Below are 17,720 nucleotides of genomic sequence, written 5' to 3' on the forward strand. Positions count from 1 at the left end.
GAGATTTGTTCCCAGGAAGCACAGACTCCCAAAAGCCAAGTGCCACCCATTTAATTATGTTACTTCAACAAGCATTACATACACCATACAAAAATATCTTAAAAACCCTAGTGTATTTTTCAACCACAGCATCCTAGCATCAGCACTAAAGACTGTTGAAACAAAGCAGGAGGATTAAGATTCCATCTTGGCACCCATGTGAGGAGTGAAAATGCTTTAGCTGCATACAGAACTTCATGAGCGGTCCGAAGGAAGCTTCCTTTTGCCGAACATGGATGCCAGTGCCTTCCTCCTCGCTCTCCACATTTTCTGATCAGTCACTACTGTGGCTGTACTTAAACTGCTTGTTTGATTTTTCCATCCAGCAAGTTTTAAGATGTTAAATTTTAGCTCTTCTGGCAGTTGCTTAGCAACTTAGCAATTTCTAATACTCCAGATTAGTGATTTTAGGTGTCTCCACCACAGAGCGAATGCCCAGTATATTCCTCATTAGACTAATGAGCCTAATGCCCAGGATTTGGGCCGATTAACTGGCAACTTAGCAGGAAGTTGTGCTAGAAATAGCCCTGAGGTTTGGTAGCAAGTTGCTACAGCAACAGCACCAGCAGTGCCTTTACATGCAGTCTCTCCACACATCAAGAGGAACAAAACAGCATGAACCAAAACCAAGAGAACCTTTGGCCAGTCTTTATCCCCACATGAGTAGAACTCTGGGAGAGAGGTACCCAGCTAAGCATTTTGGTTGAGTTACAATTATCCCAAAAGTGTCACTCCCAAAGGAAAAGGGGGAGGGTCATTTCTACTCACGGCTGTCTTGGGAGGGAGGCTGAAAGACAGAAGTCTGAATAAAAGGCCTAGCTAATACACCAGGAGAATTACACTCATCCCTCACTTTAGAAGCACAGCTGCTTCCTGACTTTCTGCTCGTAGGCAGAAACTCATAAGAGAGAGACACTAAATTCCTATTAAATTACATGTAAAAGCTTCTGATTAGTTCCTAGGGTTCCCAACTTGGGGAAGGAGTGGCAGCAGGTGGCGCTGCCTTTGAAAGGTGAGGAACTTTGGGTTGAGGAGGGTTAAAGGCTGGGGGTAGTTTGGGGCTGTGAGCAGGAGAGAGGGCTGGTGGGGGGGTTCAGGGCTGTCACGGTTTGGGGTCAGGCTGCGGGGCTGGGGCTGGCTGCTGCGGTTTGGGGCCATGGGGCCGGCGGGGCTCAGGCTGCAGGGGTGTACAGGCATCCATGGTGGGGCGGGGTGGCCGCTGGGGGTTAAAGGCAGCAGTGGGGTCTGGCTGTGGGAATGGCAGGGGTGTTGGGCTGCAGGGCCACGGGGCGTACACGCATCGGGGGGGTTCAGGCTGTGGGGCTGGTAAGGCAGGGTCTGGCTGCCGAGGTTTAGGGCTGCCGGGGGGGCGGGGGTCTGGCTGCAGGGCCAGCAGGGGCATCAGGCTGCCATGGTTTGGGGCTGTAGGAAGTCCTGGCAGCAGTGGGGTGTTATGCTGCAGGGCCAGCAGAGGATCAGGCTGCAGCAGGTTGGAGCCATGGAGAGGAGGGGGTCCAGACTAGGGGGTTGGAACCACAGGGAAGGGGGTAAGGCTCGTATGAGTGGGGGAAATTCACTCATAGAGTGAACCAAGGTCGGTTGTACGTCCCTCGTTTGAGTACTCATAAATGAAGTATTCATTTAATGAGGGATGAGTGTACACTATTTTCCTATTGGAACAAGTGAGTTCTAGCAAGATGTTTTTATAAATTCATCAGGACCATCCAGCTGTACCAAATTTCTCCTTCAGCATTTAGCCACTTGACTTCTCTGACCTCCAGTTATCATGCTCCTCTATGACTGCACGACTCCTGGAGCACTTGACTGTACGTATTAGACCTGCTAGGAGCCCAATTTCTCCTGTCCTGCTGTAGACAGAGAATGCAAGGTCACTGCTTCTGACTGTGTAAAGGCTTATTCTGTGGTCTACTTATGTGAACAGAGAAAAGAGAAAAGCTAGAAGTCAGTTACATAATTGCAGGCTCTGTGTTAGGGGACATACTAAGGGCAAAATAAAGTTGGCACACACAAAATGTCAGAGTCCCTCCTGAAAACACAGCTGTGGCTGCCAAAGCTCTAACAGGACCAGGACTCAGGACTCTTGGCCTTCCTTTGGGTACATCTCTTGCTTCCAGTCAGACTGAACACAGAATTACTGCAGCATGATAAATAAAGTGCATTCTGGTGCCATGGCCTCTATATTCTGAACAGCATTTGGCCATGCACACTATATGAGCGAGCTCCAGGAGACCAACACAACCCTAAGGCATGATATCTGAGGGGAATGGAACCAAATCTCAGCAAGATCATGTTTACTGTCAGCTAAAGTGCGGTTCTCTCCAAACTACGTCTGTGCAGGGAGGTAAGGAAAGCTCAGCACTAGACAATACTGAATAGATCTCTGTATATTCCCTTTTCCTTGGAGGATAAGTGCACTCAGGCTTGGGTAGCAGTTAATCTGCCTTTCCAGGCCAAACAGAACCCCCTCTTCCTGTTATATAGCCCAGTGATAGGTCTGCAAGTGCAAACCAAAGGACAACTGGACACAGATGCTTGAATGGGAACAGCCAATGGAGCTGCAGAAGGGGTAGATACATCACACAGAACTGGAAGGGACTTTGGAGGTTACCGAGTGCAGTCCCCTACCCTTTTGGCATGACCAAGTGTCCTCCTCCTATTTTTTTAAATCTAATTTGGCCCCAGATCACTAAATTCTGTTCTCCTTCTCTGGGGCACCTGGCATTGGCCACTGTCGGCAGACGGGATACTGGGCTGGATGGCCTTTTGGTCTGACCCAGGATGGCCATTCTTATGTTCTAATGGCCCCCCCTCAAGGATTGAATGTGCAACTCTGGGTTTAGCAGGCTAATGCTCAAACCACTGAGCTATCCCTCCCTGGGGCAGCATTAACCCAGACAGTTAGCACCAATAGAAAATGCTTTTGCTTTGCCCATCATCTGCTGGCTAACTTGGAAAGAGATAAGATGGTAAGTGTGCTATGGTTTTTGCAGGGAGGGTGCAGGTAGGCAGGGCTGTTCTGGAATGCCCACTCCTTAAACTGTGGTACCACAGTGCTATGTTCCCTTTCCCAGAAGGAACATACAGAATGACACGCACACCCCCAAGTGCCCAGTTACTCATTAAACATAGGCTCTCATGATCTGTAAGAGCATGTGTCACCTACTGCCAAGCAGAGGCACACATGATAGACAAGAAAGAAATCACCAGTTGATAGGGGACTGCCTCGAAGATACAGCCTTTCACTGAATACAGATGGAATTTGCTCTGCAAAGAGAAATGTCTTTCTGAATTCAAAATAATTCTGGTCTATGTGTGAATCCCAAAGAGCTGCTGTCTGCACTCCAAATGGAATCCTCCACCAGGACATCATATCCAAGGTGTACAGCACAGGGAAGAGACACTCCCAGCTGCCCAGGGCACTACTTTCCAGAAAGTCTGTCCCAGGCATACCAAAATCCTAAGCTTTAGGATCAGAAATGCTAATGTGACACCAGGGATAAGGTACAGTTATTGTCAGTGTAGAAATGTGTGTCGACTGGGTGGGGCAGATAGTGCAGGTTTCAGTCATATGAACAACAATTTCAGGCAGACTCTGGCATGTTAACATACCACCTCAGTGCACTGTAAGAGTTCACTGGCTGAGACATCAGCTGAAGAGTTAGAGAATGCCTTCTCAACGGTGGGAAAGCCTAGGACTTTCAAAACCCATGGTAAGAAAGGATACAAGATAGTGAAATGTAACACATTACTTCCATTGGTAGTACCAGTGCTGCCGTTCTAGTAAGGGAGAATGTAAACAATCTGTCATCTAGGGGTAACAATGGCAAAGAGTCTATGAAGTGATGAAGACAGAAGAACAGCTCTCCAATATTATTTCTGTCCAGTATTTACTCTGCCACCACTTACTGCAGGATTAGTGTTTCCCCAAACATTCGGGCCCATTTCTGAGCATTTTTTAAGACAGTCTCTAACAATTCATCCATGGACAGCCAAGGAAATACCATTTTTCCTGTATGAATTGTGGGCTTTCCTGTTTCCAGGGAAGAGAGAATACAAGAAAACCAAGAATGCATGGGTCTGGACAAACCTTGTGTACATTGGAAGGGAGTGCTTATATCGGTCTGTCTCATGCAGCAGCAGGCCTGTTCTCAGACCTCTCTTCTTGCAGGCTGTTCATGGGGTTGCAACTGACAATGAAACCCAGAGTAGGGTATTTTGAGTGGGCTCGGGAGTCAGGTCACAAGCAGACACTGAGGGTGAGGATCCTCGCCAACAGAGCACAGGCACAGAGAAAGCAAAGGGAAGAAGGAGGGGGAGCAGCACCTGAGGAGGCAGAATGTCAGCACAACCCACTGTTTACTAAGTGAGAGGGTGGGAAGGGACAGAGTAGTCAGTTCTGTGCAGTCTCTATGAAGACATTCCAAGCAGGAATCCCCCAGCAAACCCTCCAGTCAGGATAATGTTCTTCTTCAGAAATGTTATCACCTGGGTGGGGGGAGAAGACAGTCAACACCACACTAGAACCAGTCACTCACACCAGATGAGCGGCCAGCCCTCCCACGTGCACCCAGCTTGCTGCTATCCCTACCTAGTTCAACTAATGGCCAATACTAATACCGGAGCTGCTGCTGCTGCACTCCCCTTCCACAGAAGCCTCCCTCCTTCATTCAGTGCCTGCACACTAGGACATCACAACGTGCTGCAGACACTCTGACCATGCAGTAGAGACTTCAAACACTTGCAGCTGTACCACAACAAGCAGTCATGAATCCAGGAGACAAGAGGCACGGTGACCAAAAACGTCCTGCACACATTGTGCCAGAGTGTAGACAGAGTCTAGAGTGACTGATGCGCTCTTGTGCTGCGCTATCTGCTTAGCTGTCCTAATAGCTCTGAGGAGACCATCTCTGGATTCCAGAGAGCTTCCTTCCCCGCTCCGAGGGGGGTACCACAGGGCACTGTATGCCAAAACCCATCCAGAACCCATCTTCATGATCTGACAGGACAGCTAGCAAATTTGCCCATTACCCTATCTTGCTACTGTGCAGCTACCCTTAAACTGAGTCCAAGAGTCCCAAAATTAGCTCCCAACCCTTCCTGCCAACAACTCCATACAGCCAGGCAAAATTCTGAGTCGTCTCACCTCATCAACTCTGCTTTTAACTTCTGGGGTCACTTTGCTGCCACTGCTGTGAAATTTCAGCTGCTCCTTGGCTTTTTTCACATCTTGTTCTACTAACTTCCAGTCCACTTTGATGTATCCCGTGTGGTTCGCAATCTACATATGACAGGTGGTAAGAAACCTGGAGTAAATCCTGCCGAACCTGGAGCTGGCAAGGAATTCCATTTCCTCCTGGTCCCATTGCTAACCAAAATAACCCTCTCACCAACTCCAGAAGCAGGGAATATAAGTAGGCTAGAGACATGGAGAAATGAACTAGGTAATTCAGTTATGTAGGACCCCTCTGCTTACTTCTGTGTCACAGAATCATATAAGATTAGGGTAAGAGGAGACCTCAGGTCAATCCCCTGCTCAAAGCAGGGCCAAGCCCAATATGGTAGGACCCTAACTCCAATGGAAGATGATATGCAGAGAGCGTTATATACTATTTAACATTATATTGTACCAGCCTCTCTGTTTTGCTTATACCAGTATTTACCCCCCTGTTTCGCAAAGTGAAAATAAGGGTTCAGCAAGAAAATTCCATTACAACAACTGACTCCTCTGCAGCTCCCTGACCTGCCAACACAAACAGTAGAACTAAACTGCATTGGTTTAACAGCCAGCAGGGATCCAATCATTAAACCAACTGAATTTAGTTCCATCATTCCTGTGGCACCCAGGCAGGGAGCCACACAGAGCCCATCGCTCACCCCACTACCTGAACAGACACACCCGTCTGGTGGGAGCAGCTCAGCTCAACCTCACCAGCAGAATACCTCCACACCAGCCTTCCTACCACTCAGCACACATGGCCGCCAGCGTAGGCTTCCCAGCCAGTGCCACAAATGGATGAGTTCCAGGGGGCCAAATTTGGTGCTGAGAGGGGTTTAGCCTGGGAATGTGGGGATGGGTTTGAAGGATGGGAGGGTAAAGCCTGGGAATAGGGTTCTGCAAAATTCTTTCTGGTTTAAAAGGATCCCATGGTCAAGTAAAATTGGGAAACACTGGCTTAGAGTTGGCATGAACTGCACTTCCTCACCTCCACACTTGTTATACTGGTGCAATTCAAAGCCCGCATGCAGGTGTCCCATGCCAGATCTCCAGCTGCTGTGGGAGGGCACGGTTTATTAATAAGTTGTCTCCATGTAAGTATTTTGTCTTGTGGTGTTCCAACAGTGAAACTGCCAGAACAATGCTTTAAAAAGACAGCCACGTGTAACAGTACAAGAACGAGTGGAGTGAGGAGAAGCTATTATGCACAATGCCAAGAACTGCAACAAAGCGGGGGGGGGGGGGGGGGGGTTGTCACTGCATACAGCCTAGTGGTTGCATTCTGTCTCATAAGAACGGCCATACTGGGTCAGACCAAAGGTCCATCTAGCCCAGTATCCTGTCTGCTGACAGTAGCCAATGCCAGATGCCCCAGAGGAGGTGAATCGAAGACAATGATCAAGCGATTTGTCTCCTGCCATCCATCTCCCGCCTTCGACAAAAGGCTAGGCACCATACCTTACCCCTTGCTAATAGCCATCTATGGACCTAACCTCCAAACATTTATCGAGCTCTTTTTTAAACTAACAGAGAGTAAGCCGTGCTAGTCTATACACTATCAAAAGAAAAAGCAGTCAAGTAGCACTTCAAAGACTAGCAATGGATCTAGTCACATGTGCAGGATCCATCCTGCACATGTGACTAGACCCATTGTTTACAGTCAAGCTCTTAGGTACAATCGCATTTGCTCTGATCCAACTGACAGACACCAAAAACTACAAGAACTTTACCAAATATTCATAAGCCTGAATTACCCACCAGGAGAAGTAAAAAAACAAATCGACAGGGCCAGACACACACCCAGAGACCAGCTACTCCAAGATCGGCCTAAAAAAGCCAAGACCAGAACACCACTGGTCATCAACTACAGCCCCCAACTCAGACCACTGCAACAAATTATTAAAGACCTACAACCTATTCTTAATCAGGATGCTACACTCCGGAAGGCCCTGGGTGACATGCCTGTTCTCTCCTACAGACAACCTCCCAACCTCATGAGGGTCCTCACTAACAGCCACAGCCTATACCCCAGGAACACCAGTCCTGGAACCTTTCCCTGCAACAAAGCCCGCTGCCAGCTTTGTCCACATATCTTCTCTGGAAATACCATCACTGGACCTAACCAGGTTACTCACAGAATCACGGGCACTTTCTCATGCTCCTCTACTAACACCATATATGCCATCATGTGCCAACAATGCCCAGATGCTTTGTATATTGGACAGACTTCTAACTCCCTTAGACAAAGGGTCAATGGGCACAAAACAGACATCAAAACACTCCAGATCCACAAACCAGTTAGTCAACATTTTAATGGAATGGGGCATTCTGTCAATGACCTCAAGGTATGTGTGTTACTGAAGAGACATTATCGCACCATTTTAGAGAGAGAAGTGGACAAGCTGACTTTTATATTCAAATTCGGCACATTAACACATGGTTTAAATCGTGATGGAAACTTTCTGAGTCACTATAGGGGCTTGTCTGCATACCTGGCTCAATCTAATTGTTGATCTTCCCCCCCCCACCACTCTCTGATTTGCTCACCTTGATTATCTTTTCTGATTTGTCCTCCTTGCTTACTGTTTTTGGTTCTCTGTGTCTTAAATATTGAGTCCATTCTGGTCTGGCTATGGTTTGAAGAAGTGGGTCTGTCCCACGAAAGCTCACCTAATAAACTATTTTGCTAGTCTTTAAAGTGCTACTTGACTGCTTTTTGTTTTTTTTAAACTCTGTTAGAGTCCTAGCCTAACATTCATGATTTTACATACCTCTATCATATCACCCCTCAGTCTTCTCTTTTCTAGACTGAAAAGTCCCAGTCTCTCTAGCCTCTCCTCATATGGGACCCATTCCAAACCCTTAATCATTTTAGCTGCCCTTTTCTGAACCTTTTCTATTGCCAATATATCTTTTTTGAGGTGAGAAGACTACATCTGCACGCAGTACTCAAGATGTGGGCGTACCATAGTTTTATACAGGGGAAGTAAGATATTCGTTGTCTTATTTTCTATCCCTTTTTTTAATGATTCCTAACATCCTATTTGCTTTACTGACTGCATAAAAAAATGAAATCAGGACTTGAGTTTCTGCAGCCTGCTCCTGCAAGCCACCAACAAACACTCTGCTGTGCTCCAGGAGGGGTGGGTTTTAAAGTCAAGGAAATACCTTTAACAAAATAAGTAATTTCCATTGCTGCACTGCTCCAGAAAAAAAATACATTGACAGGGAGCTTCCTGTCCATAACAAGACTTGGGAGGGTGCCAGCTGGAGATCTTATATTACAGCCAAAATCAAGCTGGCTCAACAGACATGAATAGTGCCCTCCGATGTTCAGTGTCCTGGCCAGTAGTCGCTATCAAGCATGCAGCTTACCGGCAACTCCCAGTCCAGAGCAGTTTCTGTTGAGCTGCCAATCCACAGCTGAGGCCCAGTCTGGCATCAGAAAGTAGGCCTTGCTCATGCATAGAGGCATAATTAGTACAAGGCTGCTAGGCTGGCATTAACTTAAAAAATTCAGCAGTGTCAGAGCAATGCAGATCTGACTCAGTTGCAGCTACGAAAAGTGAAGGTGACCCACCCACCATGATGCAGCATGCCTCTACACACTCTATAAAGATACCTCTAATGCCACTGTCACCGTGTATCAGCACCTCACAATTTGTAAAGCCTTTACTTGCCCAGTGCCTCAGAGGCAGTGCAGTGCTATTATGCTCATTACGCAGAGGGAGACCTGGGGCCCAGAAGAGTATATGTACATGGCAATCCTAGGTGTGAGAGCAGCTTGGGCAGACACTCTCATATTAGCTGCATTCACACTAGTAGATGCAGTGGGGTAGGCTTTGGCAAAGGCTGAACAAACCCACCTAAAACCCCAGGTACAAATACACATTACTGAAGCCCATGTACCACATCCACCCTTGTACTCTTAGCCATACCAGCCTGGGCATGCCTTCCAGAGCTGCAGTCAGGCCATGGGCTGCAGAACAGATATCTGAAGCAACTTATCCACAGAAGTCTCTAGCAGAGCAGGAAAATGAACCCAGGTGTCATGATAACCAGGCTAGCACCCTAACCAGTGGGCACACACAGCAGCAGTCTTCACAAAGCCTGGACCAAGGGTGGGCAGTAAGTTCGACAGGGAAGGCCAACCCAACAATTTTGCAAGTGCTCGTGCACTGCACATTTCTACTATATTAATGGACAGGGCGTGGGGTCTGGGATGGCGTTTGGGTGCAGGAGCAGCTCACAGACCCACTCCCCCGGGTCCCTAACGGGCAGGTAGAAACAAACTTACTCGCCGCCTCTGGCTGTGATGATTCCAGGAGTGATGTGGCTAAAGCCACAGCAGGCAGGTAGCCTCCCTGGGTGCCCCTGGCTGGGCCACAGGACATTTTCCTCCACCCCTGGACACACATCCAGCCTGGAGGGTCATGGGGGACTTAAGGGAAAATGTATGGTGGGCTGGATCTAGCCTGCAGGCCATCTTTTGTTCACCCCAACCGTACACACCTGAAGTAGAAAAAAGCCACCACCTACTGCTGTCGCTGCCAGTTTCCCCACCTTCTGAAAGATGAAGCCAGTACACCTACAAAGAGAGCACAGAAACTGAGTGCAATCAAATATCACACACATCATGGCTTTCTGTAAATATTCCATCCTTTCACACTCCCCACTCAGACTCCAGAAACAACCCCACTAACCAGGGGCTTTCAAAATCCGGGGGGGTCATTCTGAAAGGCCCCCAGCTACACAGGCCATGTGCCTTTTGAAACTGGCACTTTTGAAGTACATGTGGCTGCCATTATGCTAATGAGGCACTGCATATTCATGACAGTGCCTCATTAGCATCTGTTAAAGTGGCTCATTACCATGTCCCCTCTGAAAGGAAGGTGTACTTTGGCCACAGCCGTGGGGCACTTCCAGCAGGGAGGGGGAGATCAGAGTTATCTACAGCGTTTGTACACAAATACAAGACGACTAGGAAACAAACAGGAAGAATCAGAGGCCATGGCATGCTAAAAGAAGGATGAAGTGACTGGAATAATGGAGACTTGGTGAGATGACTCACATAAACAGGAGCACAGCCATGGAAGATTATAAACAAACTGTTCAGGAAGGACAGGCAGGGAAGAAAAGGACGGGGAGTGGTGCTGTATGTCAGAGAGCAGTATGATTGCTCAGTGCTCCAGTATATGGAGGGAGAAAAGCCAGTTGAGAGTTTTTGGGTTAAGCTTAGAGGAAGAAGTAACAGGGATGATGTCGTTGGTGTTTGCTACAGACCACCAGATCAGGTACATGGAGGTACACAAGCATTTCTTCAGACACCTAAGAGAAGCTTCTAAATCACAGGCCCTGTCTCTCATGGGAGATTTTATCACCCTGAGAGACCAATACAGCAGCACACAGACAATCCAAGAAGTTTTTAGAGAATGTTGGGAATAACTTCCTGGTACAACTGCTGAAGGAACCAACCGGGGGCACGCGCAGCTTGACCTGCTGCTCATGAACAGGGAAGAGCTAATAGAAGGCACAGAAGTGGAGGGCAACCTGGGCTGCTGCGATCATGAGATGGTGGATTTTACGATTCTGACAAAAGGAAGAAAGGTGAGCAATAATATACAGACCCTTGATTTCAGAAGAGCCGACTGACTCTCTCAGAGAACTGATAGCCAGGACCCCCTGGGAACGCTAATATGAAAGGGAAAGGAGAAAAGGCAGTATTTTAAAGATTGAAGGCCCAGGTACAAACCACCCTGACGCACAATAGGAAAAACAAATATGGCAGTCAACTAGCTTAGCTTACCAAGGGAAATCCTTAGTGAGCTAAGGTTAAGAGATATTTATAAAAGCTAGACATACACAAATCCATGTGTCCAGATTTAATGCATCCAAGAGTACTGAGGGAATTGGCAAATGTCATTGCAGAGCCTTTGGCCATTATCTTTGAAAACTCAAGAGATCAGGAGAGGTCCCGGATAACTAGAAAAAGGCAAATGTAGTGATCATCTTTAAAAAAAAAAAGTGACAGAAATCAGGGAACTAAATTGGCCTTACCTTGGCACCCGGAAAAATCATGGAGAGGATGCTAAAGGAATCCATTTTGAAGCACTTGGAAGAGAGGAAAGTGATCAAGAGTAGTCAACATGTATTCACCAATGGTCAGCTATGACTCTCTCATCTGATTAGCTTCTATGATGAGGTAACTAGCTCTGTGGACATGGGGGAAGTCCACGGACGTGATATTCCTTGACTTTAGCAAAGCTTTTGATACAGTTTCCCACAATATTCTTACCTATAACTTAAGGAAGTTTGGATTGGATACGTGGAGCGTAAGGTGGCTAGAAAGCTGATTAGGTGGACGGGCCTGACAGGTAGTGGTCACCGGCTCTATGTCTGGTTGATGGTCGATTTCAAGTGGAGTGCCCCAAGGACTGGTTCTAGGATCAGTACTGTTCAACATCTTTATTAATGACCTGAAAGAGGGGATAGATTGCACCCTCAGCAAATTTGCAGATGACACTACGCTAGGGAGACACGTAGATACGTTGGAGGGTAGTGATAGATTCCTGAGTGATCTCGATAAACTGGAGGATTGGGACAAAAGAAATTTGATGAGGTTCAACAAGGAGAAGTGCAGAGTCCTGCATCTGGAACAGAAGAATCCCAAGCGCTGTTACAAGCTGGAGACCCACTGGCTAAGTAGCAGTGCAGCAGAAAAGGACCAGGGATTACAGTCGATTAGAGGCTGGATACGAGTCAACAGCATGCCCTTGTACCCAAGAAGGCTAACGGCATATTGGGGAGCATTAAGAGCAGCATTTCTAGAGAAGTTATTATTCCCCTCTATTCAGCACTGGTGAGGTCACATCTGGCATTTGTGTCCAGTTTTGGGCCCCACAGTACAGAAAGGATGTGGATGCACTGGAGCAGATACAGTAGAGGGTAATGAAAATGATTAGGGGGCTGGAGCACACGACCTGTGAGGAGCAGCTGAGAGATTTGGGCTATTTAGTTTGCAAAAGAGAAGAGTGGGGGGCATTTTGATAGCCACCTTCGACTTCCTGAAGGGGGCTCTAAAGAGGATGGAGAGTCTGTTCTCAGTGGTGATAGATGGCAGAACAAGGAACAATGGTCTGAAGTTACAGAGTGAGAGATATAGGTTGGATTATTAGGAAAAACTATTTCCCAAGGAGGTGGTGAAGCACTGGAATGTGTTACCAAGAGAGGTGGTAGAATCTCTATCCCTGGAGGTTTTTAAGTCTCAGCTTGACAAAGCCCTGGCTACGAAGATTTAGTTAAGGATGATCCTGCTTTAGGCAGGGGGCTGGACTAGATGACCTCCCTAAGGTCCCTTCCAGCCCTAGGATTCTATGAGATTTCAGAGGGAAGGACTTATTTCACAGTCCAAAGCATGTTTTTCATGGCCCTTATATTAACAGGCTCCTATGTACTATGTTGTTTGACATTACCCATCATTATCAAGTATTATTTCAGGTGATACTGATTCATTATTCAGGTTATAAAACAAGCAATCCTCTTCCTTACCTATCTCCAAACATGGGCAAATGGATGACACGGGACACAAGTTACAAGCTTATACTGCAAACAGATATGTTATAGGGGCACCCCTCCTTATTCTATGTGGCTTGTCTTTGGAACAGAGTAGGGAGAACCATGGCAAAAAAGGAGTGTGCTAGAAAAGCAGTTCTGATTGTACTTCCTGATCTATACTACATCATAATTAGAGGGGAGAATACCCCAATGGCACCTTGGAATACAGATCTAGAAGTGGCTTCAGAGTCACAAGCCACCAGCAAGCCAATTCATCCTCTCAGGAGCAGAAAGACATGCTTCTGAGTACACTGAACTCTTCAGGTCCATCTCTTCTGAAAAGATAAGACCAGATATTTCTAACTCCCCAGAGACAACGCACAGCACCAAACAAGAAAGGTCTCTGTCATCATAGAAGTCACTCAAGCAACCACGGAACAAGTGATCAGGAGATGTGGTGACTCCTCCATAATGTGAGAATTTTAAAATCAAGACTGGATGTCTTCCTAAAAAAACCACACACTTCAACCACTGGCAGGAATCACTGCATGAAGTTCTCCAGCCAGTACTGTGCATGAGGTCAGACTGGATGACCATAATTCTGTATTTGAAGAGGCGTATCATATGTAAGAAGTGGGAAGTAACTGTCCTGCCCTGTTCCGTGCTGATGGGGCCTAAGCTGGAGCACTGTGGTCAGTTCTGGGCAACACAGAAAGATATGGACAATATGGAACATGCCCAGAGGACAGCAGCAAAAGCAATAAGATTTATAAAACGTGACTATAAGGAAAGGTTAAAAACCTGAACTTACTTAGTTTTGAGAAAAGATGATGAAAAAGCGGCTGAGTACAACGCTAGCAGCAGGGCCTCGGCCATGAGGAGCTCAGGGAGGAGTTCCAATCTCACACTGGACATAGGTTCGCCTCAGTGCTAAGAAATTGACTAGATAACCTGTTCAGGTCCCTTCTGGACCTATGTGTGTGTGATCACATGATGGTCCCTTTCTAGCCTTAAATCCAGAGAAAAGCTCATGTAATGAAAGAGGAAATGCTGAAAGACAGAGTTGAATGGGATCTTCCTTCATCTGTGAAGAGCTGTTTGCCAGGCATATGCTTCACAGGACATCCCATTCTACACAGATGCAATCTTTTGATGACTAAGCACACCATCCCCATTCACAGATTAAAGAAAGCCTCTGTCTCCAGTGGGAGCAAGACACCCCAAACCCACCATGACTTTATCATCTTACCATCCAGTGACTCCTCCAATCACCAGCTGAGTTGTTACATTATATTTTTCAGCACTTGACCCGGAACTTGGCCCAAAGAGCTTGCGCCACCAGGGCTGGTTCTTGGTGTACTCTGCCAGGTCCAGCACCTCACGGGCATCCTCTTTCTTTGCTGGAAATATGAAAACACATGAGCATAGGCACATCTAGCATGGCACCCTGTAGAGCAGAGACCAGGTTTATTCTCTTGTCAAGTGTACAGCTCACTATTCTTAACCAGCAGCAATCAGATGAGGAAGCTTTGAGCACGGTAAATGCTAGTGTCCTGAAAAAATTTAAGAAGCAGTAACAGAAGTAAGTTCCTTAAAGAGAACAGATGGTTTTAGTCACCTGTTCTTAGCTCAAATACAATCTTAGAAACTCCTAACATAACATTTTGTACTTGAAACAGTCTCTGCTTCATCTGTCAAAGTACTAGACAAACATTTGTGAAGAAAACGTCATACCCCTGTCCACGAGGTTATGTAAATCTCCCCTTTTACAGAGCAGGAAAAAGCTGCAGAGAGGTAACTGACTTGCTCAGGATCACTCAGTATGTCAACAGCAGGACTAGAACCCGTGGCTTGGTTTTTAATAAATGAATATGAAAAATCAGAAGTCTAGACGGCTCTTCCCCCCGCAAGAGTAAAAGACACAAAAATGCAAGCTGAACCACTTCTACAGATTCTGTTTTTTTCCCTTCGAGGATAAGGAAGACAAAAATATGGTCTACAGAAACAGTTCAGCTGCCATTTTTGGGTTTTACTCTCGGGGGCCTGTCTAGACATCTGATGTTTCATATTCTTCATACTAAACATACATTAGACGTGATAATTCTATGTCCATAGGTCTGCTAGAGACATTAATAGATGGCTCCATTTCATAGTATATCCTAAAAGTTCAAACATGCCTGTTCAGAAGCCTAGAACAGGAACCAAAATATGCCAAATTTGTAAAATGCGTACGGAATATAGATGCATATAGACCAAGTTTTAGGCTGAAGCAAAAAGTCTACAGTTGAGGCAGTTTATAGTGAAAACACAGACTCCTTGGCTATCTACTGGAAGCACTATAAGCCATATGGTTAGAGCACAACAGGCTGCATCAGATGGTCTCAGACACTCACAGTGATCGCGAACCCTACAACACACGAGATAAAACACTACACAAGAGGCATGAACAGAGCAGATCACAGGGGGCCTGCGGCAGCCGGGGGTACAGGCACCAGGTGAGTGGTTACTTGGCAAGCTCAGGTGCCAGGCGTGTTGTGGCAGGGCAGCACCCCAGGGGTCCAGACGCCTGCAACAGCTGCAGCAGGGGCACCGTTACCGCCACGCTGCGCCCCGGCTTCCCGCCCCTCCCGCTCCCCTGGGAGGGCGGGCGATGAGGCAGAACGGGCACGGGGGGAGCGCACGGAAGCCCAGTGCTCCGCGGCCCGCAGCGCTGCACACACACGGGCAGAAAAGCCTCCGCTCCGCTACCGCCACCACAGGGACCCCCTCGCAGGAGGCGCGCGCTGGACGGACCCGGCCCGCCCCTGCCAAGAGCCGGGGGGAGGCGGCCCGACGCCCTCCAGGGACCGGCTGCGTTGCCGGGTCAAACCCCCCGCCCGCCGCCGGCTTCCCCGCCACGTAGGCCGGCCCGCCTGGACGCGGCCACAGGCGTCGCAGCAGGCCCGGCGGGGGCCGCGCTCCCCTCAGGGCCGCCGCGGCTCGCGGCTCGCACAGCCCCGGGCGGACGCCGAGGCCCAGGCCCCGCTCACCTGCGGCCGCCGCCATCCCGCGCGCTCGCTGCCGCGCCCAGCGCCGCCGCTTCGCCTCCTGCTGAGGCCGGACCAGCGAGGCGCAGGAGCGCAGCAGGGCACGTGACTGCAGCTCCTCCTCTTCCTCCTCCCCCATCGCGGCCGCCGCGCCGGGCCGGGCGTGGCCCCCGGGCGGGACGCGTCACACAGCCGCCTCGCTCACGTGAGCGCCCCCTCAGCCCCCCCCCCCGCGCCACGTGACGAGCCCTTTCCCGCCCGAGTGCCCTCGACACGTGATCATGACCCCGCCCAGCTGCGCCCTGGGCACGAGGCCCCGCCCCTTGCTGGTGGCGGGAAGCGCCGAGCCGGTGGCTCCGGGCGGCGCCTCAGGCCGGGCGTGGCGCCTCGGCCCCCCGCCTGTACCAGCGCTTGCGCCTCCTCCCGGCCCCGTGCAGGCCTCTGCGCCTCCCCTCGGGGCACCGCCTCACACCTCTGTGGGCCCAATCCTCCCATTCGTCTAGGTCGGCCTGGACCCCGCCCCGACCCTGCCGCGTATCCACCCGACCGCAGCTGAGCGTCACCCGCAATCCGCCCCTCGGCCGGGTCGCTCCTGGAGGCGTCGAACAGCGCCGGCCCCAGCCCTGGACTGGCCTAAAGCAGATCCTCGCCGCTCCACTTGAAACCAGCGGCTGACCAGACACTGAGCCTCTGGTCGCCACCTGCCGGGCCCAACCGTCCAGCCGGCTGCGCTCCGCCTCGCGCTCCGCTCCGCGCGCCCAGTCCGCGCGCGCGGGCGCCGCGGGAGTCAAAGTACGTCCCGTCCACGGGCGTCCCCATGTCCACGGAGCCCGTTGCGTCACCACAGGAGCTGATCAGATTGGTCAGGCCCGACTTGCCCGTGGTGGCTCCATGTTGACCAGTCTTGATCACTTTCCCCTCTTCCAGCTGCTTCAGAGCGGACTCCTTGATGATCCCCTCCATGATCTTTCCAGGGGCTGAGGTCAGGCTGACCAGTCTGCACCTCCCCGGATTGGTCTCCTTTCCTTTCTTAAAGGTGGGCCCCACACGTGCCTTTTCCCAGTCATCTGGAATCTCTCCTGATCTCCAGGAGTTTTCAAAGATAATGGCTAAAGGCTCGGCAATGACATCTGCCAATTCCCTCAGTACCCTTGGATGCCTTAAACCCAGACCCACGGATTTGTGTGCCACCAGCTTTTCTAAGTAGCTCTTAACCTGTTCTTTCCCCACCATGGGCCCTCGGGGGCGGGGTTGGAGGCTCTTTTTTTTTGGAGTCCCTTGTGTAGGCTTTTTGTAATCAGTATCTTAAACACAAAGATAAAATGTAAAAATAGCTGTTGGAGGGGTTTCAGGGGGTGAATGCTCCTCTCTAGAATTTGAGGATCCCATCCCAAAGCCCCTTCAATTAAATGCGCCCTAATGGGTGAACTTTCTGCCTTGCCCATGTGACACCACCTTTGTTCCAGTTTTTGTATGCCATTGGGCTATGCTTGAACAGTGCAGGAGGAACATAGCCATGGAGACAATGGAGACAGCAAGGATTTTTAGTAATGGAAGTGCATGCTTTTTAATTTTTTATGTGTAGCTTAATATTATTTTAGAACCACTAAAAATTGAATTTGTATAAGCACCTCCACTCCCCCTACCCTCTGAAATGGGCTGGTCTTGTTTTGAAAAGCAATGCTACTTTCGTTTTTTGGTTGCATGAGACTTGACCACGTGTCCCAGAGAAATTGCTGACATAGGACGGCAGATGCTGTGTGCTCTCAGCACCCTTCTGTATCCTCATACACCTGGTATCTTCAGCCCCTGCAGACCAAATGATGTCTGCCTTCAGCTCTGGGGCACTCTTCCCTCAGCAGCCC

The 17,720-nt window shown here is 49.0% G+C and overlaps 1 protein-coding gene across 1 annotated transcript; it reads right to left on the minus strand.

Moving 5' to 3' along the window:
* Positions 1–35: 35 nt before the first annotated feature.
* FUNDC2 (FUN14 domain containing 2) lies at positions 36–16,030 on the minus strand. Its single transcript, XM_075008182.1, has 5 exons — positions 15,859–16,030; positions 14,079–14,229; positions 9,788–9,863; positions 5,204–5,338; positions 36–4,545 (listed from the first exon to the last, which is right to left on the minus strand). The coding sequence occupies exons 1-5, from the start codon at positions 15,992–15,994 to the stop codon at positions 4,468–4,470; spliced, it is 576 nt and encodes a 191-aa protein (XP_074864283.1). The 5' UTR covers positions 15,995–16,030; the 3' UTR covers positions 36–4,467.
* Positions 16,031–17,720: the final 1,690 nt, after the last annotated feature.

Source organism: Carettochelys insculpta, chromosome 13 (genome assembly GCF_033958435.1).
Source record: "Carettochelys insculpta isolate YL-2023 chromosome 13, ASM3395843v1, whole genome shotgun sequence".
Lineage (NCBI taxonomy): Eukaryota > Metazoa > Chordata > Testudines > Carettochelyidae > Carettochelys > Carettochelys insculpta.